We start from the raw sequence: 24,617 nt of genomic DNA, 5'->3' as shown, positions 1-24,617 counted from the left end.
CGTGCGAGATTTCGGCGCACGTTAAAGATTCCCAGGTGGTCAAAATTAATCTGGTGCCCTCCACTACGGCGCGCCTCATCTCCTGTGTAGCGTCGGCGGATTAAACTCCACAATCAATCATTCAATCAATACGCTCACAAATGTTGTGATTTTCTAACGCCAATCATCACGTGTATTTCGTGGTGCGACCACACTGTGTGAGTAACCTAACGAATCATGCACTGACGGATTGCAGTACTGAAAACGAAACTTTATTGTTTGCTTTAGTGACAAACGGTATTTCTGAAACTGACCTGAACATCACGAACAATACGCTCACGTGCAACTGGTTACATACACGCAAAACTGAGTCCTGCATGCGAAAGACGAACAAAACTGTCCAAACGGTCAGTTACGTTTGATGGGGTACAAATTTTACACAACGGATCCAAAGCCATCGCTATCCGCTTTATTCGAATTAGCAGACTACGTCTGTCCTATTGTTGGGCCTTTAGTCTCGGTGGTTCTTTCATATCGATGGACATTCAGGCTCGATTGGACCTTTCACCGCGGTGGATCTTTCGTCTCAGTAGATATTCAGGCTCGGCTGGACCTTCCGTTTAGGTGGATCTTTCGTCTAGGTTGGCATTCAGGCTCGATTGGACCTAACGTCTCGGTGGATCTTTCATCTCGCTGATCACGCGACCAATTGGACCTTCCGGCTCGGAGGATCTTTCGCCTCGTTGGAAATTCAGGACACAAACGTTCTCTACGACATGCCCACGAATGAGGCCCATTGCGGTTGTGAACAAGAACCTTTTACTCACATCATGGCTATCCACGGTACACCGTCCAAGAGCACGCACACACCGAACCCTCCAGAGTCCCGAGCCCTAGCCACCCGCGCGTGTCTCCGCACGGCATCACCACCCACCGCCCTGCGTCCACTAGCGCCATCCCTCGGGTGCCGACATCCCCAAGTCCCGCGGGCGGCGGCCGCCCGGCAAGCGAGGAGGGCGAGGGGACAGAGCCTGCGGCGAGGGGCGCCGAGGCGTTCCCCAAAAAGTGTATACAGTCAAATTCCGTTATTGCGAACCTTATATTAACGATTTTTTCAGATTAAGGAACAGTTTGAAAATCGCCTACCAAGTCCCCATGAATTTCTATGTAAAAATATTTCACTACTACGAATTTCAGAACGCCGATTATATCAGAATAACGTATCAAATTTTATCATTCCCATATGAAACAACACTTCAAAATAATGAATTCCGAGTGTACGAAATTACTCGTGTTGGTATGTGTTGCATCTCCATCCCATCTGCCTGTTCTAGGCGATCCAGTTCCTCCACCGCAAACGGCAAGCGTCGTAGATTAGCGCTTACAATAGCAGCATCCTTGCGTATCTTGACTTTATGCACGAAGCCCTTTGCAAGACCCCAATTCCCGTCACACAGGTGAGAGAACTGGTATAGCAGATCAGGAGAGAGCCCTTCCGCTTTACAAGTGTGGAAGCAGCTCAGCGACGTACCATTTATCTGTAGTTGCAGGGTGTTGATGGCATCGATGCCCAAGAGATTTGTGCCTTGTGGTACCACGTAGAAAAGAAGTTGAGCATGCCGGTTCCGACACTGACATGGAGTGGCGAAGCATCCTTGAATGTTGATTTTTCTGCGTGAAAAATCGAGCAATGTTGCAGATGTTGGCTGCAGTGGTGGTGGAGGCCCCAGTTTACTGTACGTGTCAGCAGCAAGAATTGAAACTGCAGAACCCGTGTCCACGAGGAAATCGACGGGAGTTTCTTGAACCTGTACTTGTATGCGCACTCCGGTGCTCTGTTCCCCGTTAAGTTGCAGTACGCTGAGAGCTGTTGGATCGCGGTGCTGGACTTCTTAAACAGCGAGGGACTTCTTGCTAAGTTTCTGGCTATGACAGACCCTCTCGAAATGGCCTACCTTGCCATAATTGTTGCAGGTCTTGTTCCTTTCTTTGCAAATACTAGAATTGGCTAAGTGTTCCGTACAGCCACAGCGAAAGCAAGTCCTACTGTTTTGTCTCGACGAGGCACGTTCGGCTGGCCCTGGCGCCAAACGCTTATCCGCTTTTTGCACGTACCCTGCAGGCCTAGCAGATGACAACTCCTCGGAATATTTTGAAGCTTTTTCGATACTTCGAGCAATTGTGAGGGCCCTGTCCAACGTCAATGAGGAGCCTTCCAAAAGTAGCCGCTCCCGAAGTACGGGGCTGCTCGTCTTTGCAACGAGTTGGTCGCGTATGAACTCGTCGGCCCTGTCATTAAAGGCGCAGGATTGCAAGCTGTTTCCGATTTACCCTTTGCTTGACGGCTTGAAGCTCCACGCCTTCCACCTCAGGAAAACTTCCAGTCGGTCTTGCAGTGAGACCGAGTCTGGTCCTTGGGTGACGGCCGTGTAGGAGGACAGCAGGTTTCTGACCCGTAGTTGCATGCGGGGCGCAGCGGTAGATCCCAAGGTACTCTGTGACATCCTCCTTTAGTGGGCGGTGTTCCTCAAGACACACCTGAACGTAGTCCTTTAACACACGATTAAGCCGTTCCACTTGTCCATTTGATTGTGGATGATAGACTGCAGAGAATGTGTGGTGGATACCTCTATTCCGCAAGAATTCTTCAAACTCGACGGATGTAAATTGTGGCCCACGGTCACTCACTATCTCCTTCGGATAGCCTTCACGGCTAAATATACTCTGCAAAAAGGACATCGCCGCCGCTGAAGTGACGTTAGAGGTGAACCCTACTTCTTGCCACTTGCTGAGAGAGAGATAGAGAGAGAGAGAGAAAAGGCTCTTTATTGTGAATTTTGGTGTGGTCACTTGCTGAAGTAGTCTACTAAAGTAATGGCAAAACGACAGTCCTGAGGAGCCCTTGCGAAAGGACCAACGATGCGGATGCCTATCTTCTCCCACGGTGCTGAAGGAAATGGTACCGGCTGCATTAGCGGCACAACTGGCTTTTTTTCCGTGGGTACGAGGGGGCGTCTGCATCTCTCTGCCACGTATGGTGACTCAGTGGGCGGCGGATACAACAAAATGTAAACAACGACTAATGGTGGGCATGTACAACTATCATGATCAGCATACTAAATGCGCGTTAGCTCTATCGCCATCGCCTGCGCTTGAGGGGTTTCGCCGCCATGCTAGCCTCTGTCGCCGCCTTTGTTCTGTCGTACAGCTACGCAGCTACGTCGGCACGCTAGTCATACGGCTGTTTTTATTTATACGTGCGCGATGAGCTCCGGAAGCAGGACGAAAAAGAAACGGAGGCAGTTTTCTTTGCAAGAAAAAGTGGACATTATTCGTCAAGTGGACGCTGGGAAGAAGCAAATTGACATCTCGAAGGAGTGGGGGATGGCACCATCAATGGTGGTTGCAACAATCTTGAAGGACTGGCAAAAGATCACTGAGCTGCACGGAGGGTCCCAACTTGCTCCTAACGCTGATGTTTTGCAGTGCGTAGCAAAAATGCGCACTTTTCTTAAAAGGTGCACCAATGCCACCGAGGCAGTGCACAAGAATGTGGACAGCTTCGAATCGTTCGTCTTGCAGGAGTTGAGTGGCACACGCCAGGCAAAGATCACCGATTTCTTCAAATAAACGCGCATCCAGACCCGCGTTAAGGCTAACGCGATTGTGCACGTGTTCCCAGTGAAGGTACGTGGATGCTTTTGTTACGTTCACAATTTTTACCGCGCATTTTTTATTTTTTCACTATAACGATTACTCAAAATAACGAACTATTTTTAGCGGTCTCTTGAAATTCGTTGTATCGAGATTGATGGTAGTTCAAGTCCGCTAATGTACGACATAGTACCAGGTGGATGGAAATTTGCTGGCTTTGGCTAGTGAAGAAGGCAAGGTTCGCTTCATTATGAATCCCGAAAACCTTGGTATCAGTTGTCTTCCGCGCTTTCATTATGCAGTGGTCAGTCCAAAGGAACTGCCAGTTGTTTTCCTTTCGAGCGAGAGTGCTTTTGCGAACCGCCTTTTGTTTTCCAGGGTGAGATTCTCGTTAACATACACGGGGGTTGTGTCATTTCTCTGTAAGACGATGTCCTTTGTCTGAATTCTGGCCTCTCGGGCGTTAGAAACGATGTCTGCGTTTTTTTTTTTTTTGCACGTCAGCGAAATCGAGCGATTATGTGTTTTTCGTCTGAGGACAAGGGTACGCTGTGAACAATGCCAAAGTCGCTCTCATTGATGGGGCGCTCGATTTTGTTCCCGATGTCTTGAATTATCGCAAGGCAACTTTCCCCTTTAGTGCATGGAATGTCTTTCACTTCGATGCTGTTCTTCTGAGACTACTGCTCAAGTTCTGACACTGGCATTTCGAGCTCCTCATTCCGCACAGCCATAGCTGCTGTAAGTAGAGTATGTCGAGCGTGTAGAAGAGGAAGAGGAAGATAAATAAAAGGAGGAAGAAGTAGCAGCGTTTGGAACGACGGCCTCATGTGGGGTTTCATTCTTTGAGAACTTTCATTTCACGTCCTTCCCTTTTCTACAAATAAATTAGTATTTTGAAGTCCTATCGAAGCACAATCAGTGATTTAGCACTGGCCAATCCCCCTTGTGGGTACGTGGCATAAACATTGAGGGCATCGTCATCGTCGTCATCATCATCATCCTCGTCGTCCTCGTCTCTGTCTTCTCTTCGCCCGACCGGTTTTAGCACCTCCATTTTATACCGATTCCAGGCCAATCTCGGTTTGCTTACCGCCCGCATTTTTTATTCCCCAAAATCAGCAGCGCCAGTAGCATCACCGGCTGTGGATAACTAATCCTTGTAACGGGAGGACGAGGCCTAAGAAGAAGAAGGAGCATTGAACGATGGAGGAGCCCAGCCAGCAACGCGCCAGCCTGCTGGCCGCCGCCCGGCCCAAAGCACGGCGCGGCTCGTCCACCCCGACCCTGGGCGACATGGCGCCGCTGCTGACCGAAGCGGCTGACATGGCCCGACCACCCGTCAAGCAGTTCCTCAAGCACGGCCTCGACGTCCCCGTCGACCACTCCGATGCGGGCTCACCCGTCAGGCAGTCCGTGAAGGCATCGCCTAGAGCAGCAGGGCATCCCCACGCAAAGTTCTCCCTTGTGCCAGACACTGACGACTCTGAGGTATTGTGCAATGACTTCTAACCATTTGTGCTACGTGAGTCTGCAGTTTTTGCGCCCGCTTCCCTAGGCCTCTTACGGCCAGGCCGTAGAAAAATGGCTGACGATTACGATACTCACTAATGCGAAATATGAGCGCAGCGTGAACGGCATCTTCACGGAGACAGCTCATTGATGCTGTGTCTCAGGAAGTGATCGCGTAATCAGGACCGCAGGACTACGCGCGCTACACCTGACGTTCTCTCGTAGCGTGCCACCACGGGCAGCATGTCTCGCGCCGCCTCGGCGTACCGGGCTCCCTTTCCTACCACCGCCATACTTTCATCACCCGCTTTCCTGCTCGCTCTATCTTCGGTGGCCTCTTCGTTCTTTCGGTTATCTCCGCTCTATCTTCGGTGGCCTCTTCGTTCTTTCGGTTATCTCGTAGAACGTCGCCGCCGGGAAGCATGTCTCGTGCCGCCTCGGCATACCGCCCTCCCCTTCTCACTTCCTTCATACTTTTGTAGGAAGAAGTCGTGGACTCGGTAGAGCGGGTGTCGTTTCCTGCAATATTTTCTGGTGCGTTGGTCCGACCAGAACTAGGAGCGGCTATGACAAGCGACGCTGAGCCTGAGCCTCACGGACATGTTCGATCTGTCGCGAGGCAAAGCTGACACGCCAGTCCAAGCACCGCTGATTATGATGCAAGGATTACGTTTATAGTGACGATAGTGGTGCTGGCGCTGATAGCAAATGACGTTGCCGCCACTGCAGGCCTCCCCGCCTAGCGCGTAGCGTGTTAAGACAAACAGAAGCTATAGTATACAAGACGCGAAGGTAACATGTACACAGGTAATCGGCAAAGCATGCCGTGTTCAAGTTGGTACAGTAATATCTGTGGTAAGTCTGGTGGGAGTGTCTGAAGCACAGACTGCTCTTAGGTGGCCTCGGCTGGGATTGGCGCAGCGATCGTAGGTAACAAGAAGGGTTAGTCTGACCGGAAATAGTCTTTTTTCTCCCTCTCCTGCGGTGCGGAAACTGTTAGAAGAGCCCAGAGGCAACAAAGATGTCCCATGCAGCTTGAGCGCGCTATTTGGTTCACAAAGCGACCTAAGGAACTATGTGGAGATGGCCCACTAGGTTTGGGCCGCTCCGTCATGGATGCATTTCTGTGGTTGCACGGGGCATGGTGACGTGTGCAGGGTAAGGAGCACAGTCGGCGCCGTTTTCGTCTAAGGCGAGGAAACTGACTTTGACTTGACCGTCGCCGTGGCTTCCTGAAGTGAGCGATTTCGTTTCCTTGGAATTTGCATGAATCAGCACGGAGGCGCGTGCTCAGTGTCTGCCCTATGCGACACAGAGGATGCCGGTAGAGGAGGACGAAAAGCTTCCTCTGCAAAGCTCACGACGCAGGCAATGCAGTTAAAAGGGCTGATCGATGCGGAACGACGACTCGCGAGCGCAAGATGCACGGCGTTTATGTTTCCGCTTGCAGTTTTGACTGCCAGAAGCACGAGGCGCGGCGTCTTCTAGCGAAGCAGCCAGCGAGAGCGTGGTCGTACTATTAAAAAAGACGGGGTTCGTGTACACGTTCTGAGTCACTGTACCCGACACAAGTTCATGCACATCCAGTTGTGTGACGTCTTCTTTGGGTAGCTCAGAGTCTGCGAGCCCACACGGTTCCTGGTTCGCGGGCGGGTCGCTCGGAGACACCGCATTTGGGGTGATAATGATGCGGCTCAGAACGTAGATGGGGTTCCCGCCACTCACCCACGACCTGAGCCGCGTAGTAGACGACGTTGCCGCCACTACACTTTCATCCTCCACTTTCCTGGGGCCGAATTCTCTAAAACGACGGGGCGTCGCTTTAAAACGACGGGGTGGCGCCATTGAAATGCATGTGTTGTGGGGTTGTGGCCGTCGCTTTGAGGAAGGTGTGCTCCTAGTAAGAGCCGCAGAAAAGCATTGTGGCAAGGGCCCGAAGCGACAAGTGAAACGATGGGGGGCAGTCGGCGTCGCTTCGTGCCCTTGCCACAATGCTTTTCTGCGGCTCTTACTAGGAGCACACCTTCCTCAAAGCGACGGCCACAACCCCACAACACATGCATTTCAATGGCGCCACCCCGTCGTTTCAAATCGACGTCCGTTTTTTAGAGAATTCGGCCCCTGCTCGATGTATCGTTTGGGGCCTCTTCGTTCTCTCGGCTATCTCGTAGCGCGTCGCCGCCACAGGGCAGGTTGCGCGCAACCTCGGCATACCGCCTTCCCCATCACACTTTCACCATACTTCCGTCCTCCACTTTCCTGCTCGTTCTGTCTCGCCTGTGTTCAGTGTACTCTGCGTTCGCTCGGTTCCAACGAGGACGACGCCGAGAGACGACGCGAAATTAGAGGAGCGGGCGCTTAAGAGCTGCGCAATGAAAAGAGAACGTCGGTGGATTATGCACTGACAATGTGATTTTCGGCACTATTTCAATATTCTTGAATGCACCCAGAACCCTGATTTTCCTCCTCCACCCCCTCCCCATTCTTCCGAGCAGTGGCAGAGGCTGCTGTCCAGCTCTCTCTTTTGCGATCAGCTCCTGCTGGTCGAGGGAGCGGTAGCATCAAAGTCGGGACATGGCAACCTGTAAGAAGGCTCCATTCCCCCAAGGCTCTGCCAAATAAAGAAGTTTCTCTCTCTCTCTCTGTCTCTTTCTACCGGCAATTTACTGCGCGGCGTTCTTTGACAGGCGGGAGTGGTGAGGTAGCCACTGCGTCATTGCAAAACGCTGACGTTGTCATGCGAAAGCATTCTGTGCACCATGAAGCGAAAAAAATCGGCGTTGGGAACACCGGATTACCCCTACACTCTATGTGCCCCAAGACTCCACTAAAAAAAATCCGCTGAAAACGCGGAACCAAACACAGGGTATTGCGGTGGGACACAGAGTGCGAATTACTATCGTGAATAAAAAGGCCGGACGCCCTGGGAGAGTGTGGGGGGGATTCCCTGTTTAGGCGAAGGTTCGCTGTGCATATGAAGTTCCAAGTTCACACAATCCTTTACAGCAAGTTCACATAATCCTTTACTGTTCACACAAGGTTAACACGGCGCAGCAGAGCTTCATGTAACTTTTACCCTTTGTCTTCCGGCCTAGTTCCCTTCCGGCCCGCAGGGTAGCATTTAGGCGACATGTCGGCAGACCTTCCTGCTTTGGGGTAGATAGAGTACGCATATTGCACTGCTATACTCGAGAGCAAGTGAAGAACGGCAGTAGCTTATGTACGGGATCAGTCCTCCTAAGCGACGGACCCAGATGTCAACGGGAGCGTCGCGTTTTGAAAGTAGATTGCTGTGAATGCGTGATATCGTCTGCCTTTTCTCACGTGGTTTGCTTGACGTCGCTGCAGTAGTTTATAAGCATATGAAGTCCGAAAAATCACGGAAACGGCTCGTGCTATGTTCGGAATATACCCAGTGACGCGCCACTTGCGCCGCGACGAGTAACATCCGGCTGCAGTGATGAGGCACAGCGGCTACTACCATTGCCGTTATTAACTTGGGCCCGAGTACAGTTGGTCAGACCGCTACAGCAGTTTAAAGAGACCATCCTGAAAAGCACATTGAGTAATAAACTCGGAGTGCCGGACTAATATAGGCCGCGCTGTATAGGCGCCGGGCTAATAGCTAAAAGCTTCGCACGGCCTGTGTCGAAGGTTAGCCGTAGTCACTTGAAATAAAATTAATTTGATGTGCCACCGTTACGACCCTGCAGGTGCTGCCCATTTGTATAGGACGTTAGAGGTATATGTCGCAGTGGCGTAGGCTTTGTTCGCGAAAAATGCTTGAGAATAAAGTCCAAAAGCTCCGTCCGGGATCGCATCTTGTGTCTAAAATTCTAAAGAAAGCATGATAATAGTCTTCCTCTTTCTTAGTGCAGTTAATCTCTTTAAGACGGAAGCTTGATAGGTGTCATGAAACGTATATAGGTAGCGACCGTCGTCGTCGTCCGCGTCAACATGAATGGTATCAAAATGGGCGTCGCTGTAACAGGAATAAAAATCATTTGGGCTAGTGTAGGATCTGAGCCAGGGTCTCTAAATCAGGACCCGCGCGTGTTTTCCTTGTCTTAACGAGGCACCCTGTCAGAGGGTAGACAAGACAGTAAAGAGTGCAAGGGTGAACGGTTCACGAGTGGAGTGACACCCGAACCCACGCACATCCGTTGTTGGGCTCCAGCCCGCGGAGCATGTTTTGCTCCCTTTCCTTTTTCCTTTAAAAAAATAACCGTCCTTCGACATGAAAAATGAAAAAAAAAATTCCTCCATTTTTTTCTGCCTTGGCGTTCATAACTGCTGGCCTTTCTTTCTGTGTTGATTTAACGAGCCCCTGATTTCCAGTTTTTTTTTCTTCGCACCATATTAATTCTCTCCTTTATATATTAAAATGTGATATTTAAATATGTGATAAATGTATTTATATTCATACAAATCTCTAATATATATATATATATATATATATATATATATATATATATATATATATATATATATATATATATATATATTATATTTGTATATGCGATATTGAAATGGTGAGCGGTGACGAAGGGGGCGGGGACGCCACCGCACATGTACCCTGCAGCAGCAGGCGTTCCACAAGGAGGCGGCGGCGGAGGACGAGGCCGAGAGGCAATCGCAGCTCAAGCGCCAGCTCGAGATCTTCCTGCTGCCGGATCACCCGCTGCTCTCGTCCGCGCTGCTCCGACCGCTCACCGACATGAACGCCTCGCACCCCTGGATGATGCACCCCGGAGGGAAGTTCAGGTACTGGACATACGCACTATGCCAACGCCGGTCGATCAAACGCTTGCGCTAGGGGCCGTGACTATGCGCACCCATAGAGTTTATTAGCAAGTATAGTAGGGAGTAAACTGCGCCTGAGAATCCATGTCGGCGTGGGATATTATGGGAAGAGTACATCTTCTGGCTTCGGCTTGGCGTGACATTTGGATTCTTAAGCGTTTTTTTTTTCGTATTTGCTATGTCATGGCCTGCTTTATAACGCGGAGACCATCGTTCCAACAGCCTCTGCTCAAAATGAACACGTTTTACTTCCTTTTTCTTTTAAAACAGCCTTAAAACAGCGGTCTTTATTTTATACATATCTAAAAAACACTCTTCTTGGCGTTCTTGTGACACTGTATTTATCTGAAGTTACAGCCACTACCGCGTCTTAATCCAAACCAATGAAGAAATTAAGGCAGGCGTGCGACATAATGGCGGCTCATGACGACACAGATGCCCTTGATGTGAGCCGCATAGACACTAGCGCCAGATTCCTCTGGTGTATATGGTAAAAAAAAAACTCTATGTGCGTACTCTGCACGTCGACTCCTGTTACGCGGGCTATCGCATGACGCCGCTTTCAGCTTAGGTGAGCTGAGAGGCCTGAACTTGTAACGTATAGAACAAAGCCGGAAGATCTGTCCGCACCTTTCGAATTTTTCTTTTCGGAACGGAAAACCTCGGCTTTGGTCGCCATACTGACTCTCCTGTTATCACTGACGGAAATGGCTCTATCGCAGTGGTTCTCAGCCATGACTGCCCCGGGGACCCCTTTTGGGCTTGCGATAGTGATGGGGGACCCCACGATGGAGCGTATGTTGATCGGTGCCATAATGTCAAACAATTTGTACTTGAATCTATAAGTCTTCTAAACACCTATATGCTGCCTTTGGGGGCCTGTTTTCTTTTTCTTTCATAGCTGGCGTCTTGTGAAAAATGCAGATGTTAAAATGTGCCACGCGGAGGAGCTAAATGTACATGTAATGCGGCGGAGCCACCTTTTTGCATTGCAAGAAAGCAGTGCTAGTATGTAAAACTAGGTTGTATTAGTCCTTTTTTGGTAAGATGACATGTCATCGCCCCGCTTCAAAGGGAAACCAATAGCAATCATCATCATCATCAGTAAATGCTGGCGAAATTGAGAGATAAAGGGCGGGTGAAAAGTTTTGCGGGGAGCTTCGCGGACCCCTGGAATGCTATCGCGGACCCCCTGGGGTCCGCGGAACCCCATTTGAGAACCACTGCTCTATCGCATGCATTAGCCAACCAACAAAACCAAGTAAAAAAAATTCGTCCACAGTTGACGTTCTAGCGCGAGAGCTTAACAGCCGAAGACGCCTTATCGTCCACTCGTTCCTGTGTATTTGTTTTAAAACTGCTTGATCACGTTTGCGAAATAACTATATATTCGCGCAAAAATGAACGGCGCATTGTAGCTTCGTTCCTGGCAATTCCAGCCATACCGTGAATGAGACGATCTCCGAAAGCTGCGGTGATCGTTCTCAATGCGACAGGCCATTGGCTGTTTTTACACTATCCGTAAATATCGGTTGCGACCGCGCGTTCCCGGCGTATCGGTGTTACTTGATGACATACGCGAATTCAACACATTGCGGTAGGAAGGATTGAACCGATTTCCCACTAACCCCGTCATCAGTAGTGCAAATTGTCCCGCCGCAGTTTCATAATTATAGTAGGTTCTTGTTTACGGAGTGGCCTACTAACTTCGTGACGCCCTCCAGGGTCCGCTGGGACATGACCATGGTGGTTTTGGTGCTGGCCAACGTGGTGCTGATCCCGGTGCAAGCCACCTACTTCGGCAACATCGAGGAGGAGATCTTCCAGTGGAGGCTGTTCAACCTCGTCTCGGACCTGGTTTTTGCCGCAGACATCATCTTCAACTTCAGAACCGGTGCGGCCCTCAACGAATCTCCTCTCGCTTCTATCGCTTCGTTGACTACTTTGAAAGGCTACTTTCTCCCGATAACAATGATACCAGTTGTGTCGGAAACTCCCCAAAACATAATGGAGACATCAAAGAAAAGATGCGGAGCAGTGGCGACTCCCTAGTCACTTTACGGCAACTTTTCTGTGACGTCACAGCGTCTTGTTTGTCTGATTGGCGGCCGCCAAACTAACTCATCCCTAAGACATGACTGGAAGATTGTAGTGGGTGCCTCTCGCTCCGTTTAATCGCATCACTTGATTGGTAACGTTGATTGATTGTAGGGTTTAACGCGCCGATGCAACGAAGACGATGATGCAGCAGTTTATCAGAGAAGAGTTCGCCCGCTTCATCTCCTCATCCGGCGGTTCCATATAATGCAGGCGTGGTGGTGGAGGAGGACTACGAGCGCGTGGTGATGGAGCCCAGGGCGGTTGCGCGCAGCTACCTCCGCGGCTTCTTCCTTATCGACCTGGTGTCCACCGTGCCCTGGGACTACGGCGTGGAGTTCATGCTGGCCTTCTTCGAGCACGAGGCGGACCTGGGCGACGACTCGTTCACCGGCACGCTGCGCCTACTCCAGGTCACCAAGTTCCTCAAGCTGCTCAAGCTCATTCGCCTCACCAGGCTCGTCCGCTACCTGGACAACGTCGAGCAGAACTACGTGAGCGCCGTTATTGTTGCCAGTGTTTTTTGTTCCCTAACCAAAGCATTTAATAATGCATTTATTGAAGGAAAAACCGGCGCAACATCCCATAGGGATATTATTGCTTGCGCTCTTCATGAACCGCGCTTTGATTGGCGTTGTTCGGTACGCAGGCGGGTAGTTAGTGTATAGTGAAGCTTCACTATAGAGTAGAAACTCTGGAAGGAGTCTGTAGTACGGCTCTGGTCAAGTGGGTGGCAAAACCATAAAAATTTTGTAGTCTTCTATCTGCTAAGCAGAGTTAGCCAGTTTGGTAGCAAGAGGTGAGAGCTATAACGTAACTTCAGTTGTAATATTTTGTCAGTTTCTAGAGCACGCAACACATATTTGGGACTGCAGCGTTACAGGCCCTTTGAGCGTGTAGACGGAAGAGTGAGGATAGGGGGTTTCGGTTTGTTCGTGTCGAATGCGTTGTGCCTGCCTTCTTGAAAAGAATGGGTGCGAGAACACGACCCTGTCGCAATGAAGGTGGGTAAAGAGGCTTCGGTTTGCATATCTACTGCGACATCCCCATCGGGCCCTTAGCATTAAGCAGACAAATTGTGGGCTGCAGCTGTCACCCAAGCCCGTCCATTCGTCCATTTACATGCCCCGTCCGTGCACGACGAGCCGTAAGTTAATATAAACGCGAGCGCACAGCCCGGTCGTGGGCGCAGGGTGCACCGTGGGAAGTTCGTTCCGAACCAGCAGGCATGTGAAAGCACGCGGTTTGCAGTATTGCCTGGTGGCAAATGAGTTCTCAGCCAACATTGGCAGCGCAAGGTCCTGCCACTCCTAGTGAAGAAGTCAGGTGATGTGTAGTCCTCGTGTCTGATGGCAGCTGATAGTCCAATCTGTTGAACCTGCGTTTAATGGCAATTGCTATTCTGACGGTGCCATAAAATGAACCGCTCGCGCGAAGTGGAATCATCGGGAAGACCAACTGTAATATCAGGCTGGCCACAGCGCAGACCAAGCCATAAGATGAGACTGAAGTTAGGATTAGTTACTTTGATGACAGGAGAACCGAGTTTATGGTTTCGATTCGATTTGTGTGCGAAGAAAATCTTCGCTCTGAAGGACTCAAGTGTGTTGGCGTGGAAAAGCAAGCATGAGAAAAACGTCTATAACTGCAGACACAACAAGGGAAAGCTGCAATTACAGGTTTAACCCACAAAAAGTATCTACAGCTTCGCTGTGGCCGGCATTGCAGTATTACGGATCGACGGCCTTGAAGTTAGCGCCTAAACCTGCAAGTCCTACGAGCGTTGCAAGGAGGCTGACTGCTCAGCTTCAGAGAAAGGGCCTATCCTAGTATGCTGGTTGCACACCGTGCGTCCGACATAGCAAGCTGTCGCGATTAACCAACTGTTGGCTCAAGCGCTCAGTTCCCCGCCAGCATAAGTTTTTCCCTTCCCTTCTAAGACACATACGTCAAAATAACGGAGTACGCTGACACGTTGCAGAGGCATATTTTTATGGCTCGCGCTGAACCAAGGGGCCAGCACGTTTTCAATATTTGTCGCTCCTTCCGGACGAAATTCGACACGGAACTGACTGGTGCGCCGGACCATCGGAAACAGCAGCCTTGCAGAAGCGGGCTGCCACTAGCTAGACGCGAGTGGTCGCCCGCAGGACTGATGGAATTCAGCCTGTCAACAACCGCTCCACTGTCGGACAAGTGCCTCTTCGCGACAGGGCCGACTACCGACTCTCGTGTCCCCCGAAGCGGAATTAGGGGTGGGGACCCTATAGGCCTGCGGGAAGAGGCAGACCTACTCGGGTACACTCGGCCTGGGCCCCGCGTCTTGCAGCAGAGAAGTGTTTGCTCGTCCACCCCTTTGAGCAGAGCGCAAAGCGGCTACAGCTGAAGAAATTAAAGCCGGTTCTACGCTTGCGAAATTTGATCAAACAGCGGAGCTGCTGTTGGCGTTCACTAACCAGCGAGCGCTGACGTTTTAGCCGTTCTGCGTCCCCTGGCGAGTGTTCACCGCTGAGTGCACTATCACCTTTCAACCATAGGCCTCCTGCGCTGGAGTTTTGGCGACATGCAGCGCCCCTAGCGGCCGACGCCTCTGGGTAGTACAAAAGCAGACGACCCTCGCCGCCCTCCATGTGTTTTCAATTACAAGCCAGAGTGAAAGTTGGTTGTGGCGCTTTGCGGCGTGTTTAAATGACTGCATACTGTATGAAATAGCCCTTAAAGTAGCTGCAGAGGCTAAACAAAATAATATCCCCTAAAAGAAGCCGATTTGTCGGCTTTCTTTTGAGCTAGCTGTAACGGTGGTCGCGGCGTGGGACAGTATCGCTAGTTCGGTGGTTTAACTGTTTGACGACAGTTACAGTTTTTTTCTTCTTGCGTGCGGTCGACAAAGGAAAGTTCACGAGTAGCATAAACCCAGAACGCTGCTCATCTTACATCCTGACGTAACTGCAAAAGGTTGCTTCATCGGGAGCTTTAAGCGAACGCAAGATTTGCGCAGTCGACTCAGCTGGCACTGTTGGCCTGGCACCGCCTTTGAAACGAGTGGAAATTTTGTTTCGTATTTTCGCAAACTAAATGATTCTTGCGTAACGTTTTACGCCGCATGATTTACGAACGGCAGGGTACATGTATACTAGCGAGTAGGTGGGGCAATTGCGCCAAATAAATAAACAAATTAAGCGCTATTAAAGGACGCAAAACACGCACCAAATCACACGCACAGCATAACATAACACAGCCGCATACACGGCGCGGGGCCCCGAATATTTACATACGATCATCCCTGACTGTGTTGGTTTTCTAGTGCAGGGGTCGTCGAATCTGAACGCCGACACGACAGTTTTGACTTCAAATGGAGTTAGACAGCGAGACAAGAACAGAGAATAGACCCTATGCAAAATGCGCCCCGCCATCTCACGTCGACTCCGGTAACTAGGTCCGCCATTTTGGTACGGTCGTTTGAAACCGAAACCAAGTAGCAAAACATAGAAGGCGGGCATTGACCGCACTTGTTGATGGACTACAATGCCGTAGCATTGCTGCGTGCCGCAGTGCACGCAACGAGGAAATACCGGTCCAGATGGAGAAAAGGCACGTGAAGTTCCACGCTCTTGAACGAACTTTCTGACGCGAACTACGCCGGCGCGAGCAACCTTTGTGACACGCTGAGCGCGTTGCGCTGGGAGCGAGTATTTGTCATTGGTTCGCTAAGCGCGGGATTTCGTAGTCGCTGTCCGGATGAAAAATACAGCTGCGTTGGAGTTCCGTGGTTCAGCCTTTGTATTATAAATGAAGCCTGAGCGTGCGTCACCTATTTATGACTGACAGCGGCGCTCGAGCGGGGAAACAGTACCACACGTTGTCAAAATTAGGCTTGATTTCTTCACTCGTCCCTGTGGCTCTACGCCCGCTTCATTTCATTGTTAAATGGTACCGCTTAGCCCCTACACGAGCCTTTATCTTACCTAGGGCTGTAAACTTTTCTTGCCGCACTACGCCGTCACGGCGCGGTTGAAAATTTCCTCTGTGGCGGGCGCGCACGGTATCGGAGTATGTTGTTAGTTTCTTTTCGGTGCATTTAGCCGCCTGTCGTTGCGGAAGTGGCGTACACTGTTTTATGATGATCTGACGTTGGAAAATTCGAGTTTCTGCACTTGGTTCCCGATTTGCCGGGCTGACAGGTTTGTTTACGTCAAGTTAACTTGTTGCCCATTGTCATTTCAGCCGCGATGTATTTACTGTCGAATATTTCGCGACTAAAATACACACTCACTCCTCTAGTTTGTCACATACTGCATGCATGCCTCCGACGTAATGATAGTGGCCATTGATGTAGGTAGGCGAGGCAATTTTAAAGTTTTCATCAAAAAAAAAAAACGGCCTGAGTTGCATCAGTCCACCGCGCATCAGCTTGAGTGGTTTTGCTTTTTTTGTATCCACAGTGAAAATCCAAGTAAATTAAAATACTTCGCTGATTTATAGCGCGTGCAATATAGCAAACTGTGGATATAAATGGAACAGCATTCGCGCACCCCTGAATGCAGCGGTCTAGTAAACACGACATTGCCCAGCCTTTGCGTGCTCGCGAGATGACCACGGCGTGATGTTGCTTGAATGCTAGCTGGTAGCTCATAGGTGACCCTCCAGGTGACATGCCAGTCCTCGTTTCTGTTACTGTGTGTGTGTGTGTGTGGGGGGGGGGGGGGGGTGAGGCCAGCAAAACTGAGGCAAAAAACCCATTCCAAAGGCTACCAAGTTTTCTCCCGAGCGCTTGCAAGGCACTTTATTGCTGCTCGCATTGCTCCTGCACTCGACGTGCGCTGAACAGACGCATTGGCAAGGGAAGGGAGGGGCCATTTTCTTGCGGGCTTCTCCAGTCAATGTCTTGGACACTCGCTGGCTTGATGCCCTGCTGTCTCAGACGTCCCCACTGTTGTGGCAGTTGTGCACGCAAGCTACGGTGGCGCCTCTTTAAAACCTTGGGCTTGCAAGAGGACAAGTACAGCTGCCAGGATGTGACTGCATGCTCCACTGCAACCCGCCGGGAACTCGCACGCTGCCTCCACAATCGCCCCACTGTCCGTCTCAGAGGTGAGGCACACAACATAGGGCCGGTCAATTTTTCTGTGGGAGCGAAAGCAGCTGCTGACCACATGGATGAGGCCCAACCTGCAAGAACAGAGAGAGTAACAGTAAATAGCACTCAGGGAAGAACAGGACTAGTCCGCTACAGGTTATGCTAAAGGGACAGAGCAGAAAGCAGTGGCCGCAAGGAACATCTCGACTCAAAATGACCAGATTTTGTGTCTTGCTTAACACTGTTGCAAGGGCAATTGTTTTTCAAGTTCGAGCGTGCAAGTATCGCTGCATGATTTGTTAATGTACTTTCAAGAGAACCTCACCGTGGGTAATGATACCAGTACCCGCATATTCGTGTTCGTCATAATTTAAGCAAGCAATATTATGATTATCTGGAACTCACTTCCAAAACCTTTCCAGATAATCAGGTAAACATTCTGGCTATACCGATGACCCATCGAATTAAAAAAAAAAAAATTAGTTCAGTCAGTTCGAGCTAACGAGGTTTTACGGTATTATCTGTTCGGGCACACTCAAAACATGCGCTTTAGAAGCTACCAGAACCACCCCACTGCCAAAAAAGGACAAGCCAGACGCACAAACAGATTTTTGCGGCAGGACATGCGCAATAAATAATGAAACCACACACAAAAACGAAAATTCAAGGCGCATGTGCACTTTTGTAGTTGACTTCGCCGCAAAGCACGAATGCTTTGGGGGAAACGCGCGGGCGGACGACCGTCACGGAAAACGGCCGCAACCTTTCCGTAAACATCTTCGCCAAAAATCGTCCCGTAAATTCGATGTACAGCATTTGAAAATACCTAATCCACCCACTAGCGGTACGGTCTGGCGATTGTCGCTTTCCTCTTTCAGGGTTACTGCAACAGGGTCCCCGCTACGCATTTACATGGTAAACAACGGTGAACAAAGTGCTGTACAAATGCTCATACCGGTTAACTCGCGTCAAGGAAAAAAAGAAAGATTTACTTACTGCTAGTCGCACGTGTTTGTCCGCACCGATGAAGGCGAGCAATGCGGCTCGGTGGCTAGGCGGCATGCCCTGCTGCGCTGGGCTCGGATGGGTCTTCGGCGCGGCCCCACGAGTGGTGTGAGTCCTCAGACACAGTCGGCAGCGCAGACGAGTCCTTCGTCCACAATCCGTGGTCGGGACCCGAAAAACGCAGTCCAGTTTGAGCCATACCGCGTTACCGTCACCTACTCTTTCATAGTAAACAATGCGAGACTTCGCGATCGTCGCCCGTACCAATATGGCGGACGGTCTTGTTTACATCAGTGTTGCTAGATCACCAAGCAATTTCGCATAGGGTCCATTGGCGTCCTCCAGTTGAATTGACCCCATCCCCCGAAGTTCACACTTCGCCAGAATATTATCAAATGTTATTAGAAATTCGCTGAATTTTTTCTCTTTGCATTCAAAGCACCCTCCTCCTCCTCCCCCCCCCCCCCCCCCCCGCCCTCGATTTGCCGTCCAGCTGCATGGAACATGGAACTCGGCCGTTGCTGACCCTCATTCTAGGCTATTAAGTGCGAACTGGGAATGTATGCTGCAAGAGCATAATTAAGTAAAGAGCAAACAAGGAAAGCGAGCGGCCTCTTAGTTCGCCCGACCACTTTGTTTTACGGCCACTAATTTCGGAATCGCAAAACAGATTTCACTCTTCTGACGGTCGCGGCAATTTGTCACTGAGACACGCAACAAAACGGCAAGCTAACGCTGCACCATGTATTCGTAACGGCGACGCAAACAAGCACTGTTTAATGAAAGTGCACGCATAGTGGGCAGGTACGCAAAAGAGCGGCGCACCGCAGCAGGCGAGCCTGCGGTCCGCCGGACTCGCTGATCATCGCCGATTGCGTCACTCTTCTTTTTTGATCGGCTGTTTTTGAGAAGTCTTTGTCACCTAGAGTAATAGTTTAAACTAGAAATTTCACTTAAAATTTCACTTCGTACGACCATCGATCGGTGAACCTGCGAGTAGCAGACGCCGTCACGGTCCCGGCACTTTCGTCGGCGCTGTAAACGTGTTTAGCGCTGCAAAGCTTGTTCCCCTAATGCCACGTTGATCGCTGAAATAGATCGGACGCGTCGGGGATGAGCTGGTGACCACGTCGCGAAATAATCGGGAGCGTCGAGCTCATTTTGCTTCTGTCAACACGGGATCCTATGGGACCCGCGCAGCTTTGTACTACCCGGAAGTACTGCCCGGAAGCCGCTTGCGCAGCGCCCCCTGGGCAGCGCAGGAGTCCTATTCCGAATCCATGGCAATAAAGTTAACCTGATGGCCGCGCGATCTCTCAGATTATCCTTTCCTTCGAGCGCGAGCGGAGATCGTTTACTGGCCGGCTGTCGATGTTGTGGCACCATCTGACGATCAAACGATGCACCTACGCCAGGCGTGGCGTGCAACACCTTCGCCTGGCGTGACGAACACCGCCGGACATTGCGAGCCTCTGTTCAGGTCCGCTGTTAAAAGCAAGGAAATTTCCCAATGGGGGGGGGGATGGAACGGTTCACCAGCCCGCAAGTTGGGCTAGTTGGTGCACATTATGATTCATGGTGAAAAACAGCGCAAGGAACACAGGGACAAAAGAAGAGTGGACGACGCACAGCGCTCAACACGCAACTGAAAGTTTATTAGAAAGAAAACACGTATTTAGACACAAAAAACCATACCTTCGCGTGAACAGATAACACCGACAAGTATGTGAGCGACGACAAATTAACATCTTTAAACATTATGGCACGCGACGAAGTGCGGCATTCGGCACACGCTCTGTCCGTGTTATCTGATAGTATGGTTTTTTTGTATAAATACGTGTTTGCTTTCTGATAAACGTTTAGCGGCCGCTAAGAAAGCTTTCGCTGTAAAAAATGCAGAAGGCAAGCCTGCTATTTTGGTGGCATCGTTTTGGTTACTGAGATCGGTTTAGTTTTTCGCGGAATCTTTTGAGGTCGCTGCACTAAGCATTATTTTCCGGAAGTGCGTTCCAAAGTGTTACGGCATAAGGGAAGAATGAGCTGCTCATCGCCGTCGTGCGGCACTTTGTCGCCGCAAAGGGGCGAGTGTGATATAAACGGGATGATGGTCTAAACAAACGTTTTAAGAGGGCGTGTCTTGACCGGGTGAAGTAAAGATATAGGGCGTGTCTTGACCGGGTGAAGTAAAGATATAAATTCTGTGGCGGCGAAAGCGAAGAATTTTTACACCTTTTTGTCTTTCTCTTCTGCACAAGTCTCTCCTAGATTCCGCTTGTGCCTTTGGTGAACCTAGTATACCTGCATGGCCGATCAAAGGCGTGCGCACAAAAAAAGCAAAAGAAGCCCCCCCCCCCCCCCCTCTCCCCAATCATCTTAGGGGGGCGCCAAATTTAGCCGCAGAACCCTCTTGTTACACCTTCCGAGAGTGTTTACGGTCAACCCCGGAAAGGGGCGAGCGGGGGGGGGGGGGGCGTTGGGATAAACACGTTATAACGTGCGTGGCACGGATTAACACAGCCACGTAAAGAGAGTTTCAGAATAGGCAATATTAACTTTATAAAATACCGATATGTAGCGTATGGTTGTGTGCTAAATTTAGGGAGAATAGAAGTTGTTTGGACAGCGCGTTGTGAAATTGATGCTGCATGCGCGCTGGGCATTGCTCCCCTTGTCGATGTCACATTTGAAACTAAAAGCTTGTGCTCACAAATATTTTGTATATGTTGCAATTCCATCTCATTGAAACAAAACTTCTAGATCTAACCATTCATCGTCTTTGCACTGCGTTCTTATTATTAGGCCTTCAATGGAAAGAGTTTGGGAGTTGCCGTAGGGGGAGGGGGTGGGGGAGGCGCTGCGGTAATATTTCGCCCTCTCTGATCGAGAAGCCTGCGCACGCCTATGTTGCCGATCACCCTTTTAGGGCGGGCAACGAACACGCCCATCAACAAGCCTGCCCTCTTAACGCCCAGGCTGGGGAAATGCACTCCGGCAGCCAACTCCTTTCCCACGTACAGAACTATAAGTCGGCGTTATCGCTTTCAAGTACAGGCACTACGATAATATTGGTATCCAACTTGAAGGTATAACGACGGGCAGATAGACGCTTGGTGGCAGCCGTTCCAAGTTGTCTGCGGCCTCGGCCCCGAAAATCCACGAAGACCTCGTCGAAGCTTAAGTACGGTGGCGTGGGTGAGCCTAACGATGCCTTGGTTTGTCAGTGAGCGTTTGACTGCTGACACGCATTTTATCACCCAGGGGTCGAGGTTGAATACTTACTCCGCCTTCTGTCGCTTTGAAAAAGCCGCCAAAATTCTGTAGTTCCGCTGCCAGGCAGATGCTGCCGCTCCGCGTGGAAGGAGCGAATTGTCTCCCTTTTTCCACGTGGTCATTTGGTTTTTAAATACGCCCGCGCGCGGCGGTTAGTTTCTCTTTTGTCGCGCTTTCCGCTTCCGCTTGTTGTGTTACCAAAATAGCATGTCCGCCTGCTTTATAATCCTTCAAAGTGTAACGTCAAGTTTCTCACCCGCTTATTTCTCGCACTGGGGTCGTGTGCATTCAGATCTCTCTGGGCGCCGACGTATACAAATGATGCCAACGTTGCCACTGCGCCTGCGTTTTGTTCCTCGAGGCCCCGGAAGACTGATAGCCCCTCTTTGGCGATCTGACGGAAGATTACTGCATTTTCGCTCGCTTGGTGTTTCTGACGGGCGAACGACCACCCAAGCGTTTTTCCGAGCACGCATACGCAGACTTCGCTCGCGGCACGGCCGGGCACGCACCCGTTGCTCTGCTGCGCGTCGAACAGCGATTCCTTGGTTTGTGAAATGCAGACTAGAGAGGGACGACACGAGACAGAGCGCTCTTTTAACAAACTTTATTAAGAAGAAAACACAAATTTATACTGCACACTCCTCCAAAAAACAAGGAACAAACACCTCCTCCCCTCTGTGCATTACCACACTCCTAGGGCACGTGCCACTGCGATTGCGGTATCACGATAAACCGTCGTCTTGCCCAAGGAAGTGCATCCCCTTTTCCGTAAGTGCGAGGGAGGGAGTGATTACGCAGTAGTCCCCAGCACGTGATATTTCGTTGGTCTCAATGATCTCGCGGGTCGTTTGGTTCCTGTTCAACGCTATAATATAACACTTATCAAACGGGGGGGGGGGAAGGGGGGCGGGGGGTATGTGGATAGCCAAATGGCCTGAGTTGGCATTTTTCTCATTGTTGGCATGTTCGCGCAGGCGATCATTGATACTCCTCCCCGTTTGCCTTACGTATGTCTTTTTGCAGTCTAAAGGAATGACATACGTACACTACACACGTAGCGCAGTCTGTGTGTCCTTTATTAACGCGATGGCGCTATTAGGCTCATTTTTCGATTTTTCCGTGGCTGCCAGCCGTTTCCTAACATCGTCCGCTAACATACGTGATCGCTTCCGCCCGGAAGCTATGACTGAGTAACAACCAAATCAGTGAGCAAGACAGAGGGAGCGAAAACGGGGCACGTGCAGTGATGTAAAACCGAAAAAGAAAACTTGGAAGCTAAGCATCAAATATGACGCTAGACGTGCAGTAAGCGACCGGAAAATGGTTTAAATAAGTTGATTGGTATAAAATAGTTGCTACAAGATGAGACAAGATAGATTTTGCGGCTTCGGTAACAGGAGCACCTCGGTGATGGTTCCGGTTCGCTTTGTGAGCGAAGAAACACTTTTCTTTTTGGGACTCGGTGCTTTGGCGCGCGAAACAGAAGGAAGACGATTATGATTACAGACAAGACAACGGAGAACTATATTTACAGGTTGAACCCGCAAAAAGTGTCTGCAGCTTCTGTGTGGCCGACCTTACAGGCTTACCGATCAACTGCCTCGCAGACAGAGCATACACCTATATGCCTGGACGCTCAATGCAGGGGGGCTCACAGTTCAACTTCAAAGTCAGAGTCTAGTATACCGGTTTCACAACTTGTATCTGACTTAATAACCACGCACGATGAACGAATTGAGTCAAACACGGCCCCACGCCGCAAGATACGTTTATTCCTTTATTTAGGCAGGGAGGTCAAGGTTACGGAGTAAGGATAGTCGCTGTACAGGCATGTTTTGAGGGTAAAGCCCCTTAAAAGCTCGGGCTGTCGGCGTCTCATGTCGTCGTCGCCGTAACCATCGTCTCATGTAGTCACGGTACTACAACACAGGGAAACACGTTTACGCCTCGCGCTAGAACGTAACGCGTATTAAAAAAAAAACACCGGCACACTCGTTTTCGCCTCGCGCTGGAACGCTTCGTGCTTCAAAGACACGAGAATTTTACAGCAAAGCTGTGCACCTCAACCCTTCACCGGTTTCACCTCCGTTGGCAAGAACGCCAAGAAGGAGACGGCCCGGGATTTTTTTTCTGGCGCACGTCGACCTCAGGTTCCCAAGCTACACATTAAAGGAGTACTGACACGAAATTTCTCGCTTTCAGTTTTTATGCTGTAAAGAATACCTATTGGCCTATTAATTACGAAAATCGAACCGAAAGCCGTCAGCCGCCAACACAGAATTAATTATAGCACGTTTATTGCAACCAATTTCAAATTTGGTCGCCGCGCGGGAAAATGGCCGTTCGAAGGCCAGCCTGCAAGCGGGCAGCCTTACGTCACGGTCTCACCCGTGACGTCAGGGACGTTTTTCTTTCCTCCGTGCGTTCGCCGCATCGTCTGCTACGATTGCACATGGTCCGCGACTCGCCCGCGCAGTCGACATGTCGTCTGAATCTTCAGACTCGGATGACTCACTGCCACCCGACAGACAGAACAACTTTATTTGGCCAGGCGATTAGGCCGGCGATGTCTTTGCCGTCGTCCGTTTTTTAATATCACTGCGGCTCGAACCAGCGCAGACCGTGATAGCAACAGCTTGTCGCCACTCTTCTAATCAATCTGATCACGAAAAAGAAGCTCTACATGCGAGAAACTAGATGTTAGTGTGTTGAAAATTGTGCTAGGAGTTGTTATCAGCGCTGAATTTAAAAGTGGCGTTCAGATATTTGCCGCAATGGTAAGCCTACGCTGACCGGAAGCGGGGGTTCGGCGCTCCATGTTATCTCTATGGGCGCTCCGACCCAGCACTGTCGGCACCACGGTGCGGCGAGCGGCCGAAAGATGGCGCCACCTGCGCGCTAGAATCAAAACAGGCCGCGGCAGATGTCTTGGTCACCGATCGCAGAAACGGAAATTATTGCCAAAATAAAGCTTCGTATGCTAAAAAGGGAATGATAGTGTGGTGAAAAGTTGTGTAAGGGATGGTCATTCGCAGGTACAGATGCCAGCGATCAAATAGTCGCCACGATCACGGCCGCTCGATGGAAACTAGGTCCGGCCTGCCCATTCACGCGCCGCCGATGGGCAGGCGCGTGAAATCGGAGTTGTCAGTTGCCGCCGCTACTTTCGGCGGGGGCGCCACACATCGGTGACGGCTCCCGCCGCCCTCGCTTCGGG

The 24,617-nt window shown here is 50.4% G+C and overlaps 1 protein-coding gene across 1 annotated transcript in view; it reads left to right on the top strand.

Moving 5' to 3' along the window:
• Positions 1-4,761: 4,761 nt before the first annotated feature.
• LOC144169096 (potassium/sodium hyperpolarization-activated cyclic nucleotide-gated channel 3-like) overlaps positions 4,762-24,617 on the top strand; it is a 68,283-nt gene continuing 48,427 nt past the window's right edge. The window contains exons 1-4 of the mRNA XM_077698105.1: positions 4,762-5,124; positions 9,728-9,909; positions 11,673-11,842; positions 12,259-12,539. Coding sequence (XP_077554231.1) covers positions 4,840-5,124; positions 9,728-9,909; positions 11,673-11,842; positions 12,259-12,539 — 918 coding nt within the window. The 5' untranslated portion in view covers positions 4,762-4,839. The remainder of the gene's footprint in view (positions 5,125-9,727; positions 9,910-11,672; positions 11,843-12,258; positions 12,540-24,617) is intronic.

Source organism: Haemaphysalis longicornis, unplaced genomic scaffold (assembly GCF_048455015.1).
Source record: "Haemaphysalis longicornis isolate Haplotype H1 unplaced genomic scaffold, Haemaphysalis longicornis Haplotype H1 scaffold_2, whole genome shotgun sequence".
Taxonomy (NCBI): domain Eukaryota; kingdom Metazoa; phylum Arthropoda; class Arachnida; order Ixodida; family Ixodidae; genus Haemaphysalis; species Haemaphysalis longicornis.
The sequence above is the reverse complement of the archived record's forward strand: the minus strand, read 5'-3'. Positions and strand labels throughout refer to the sequence as shown.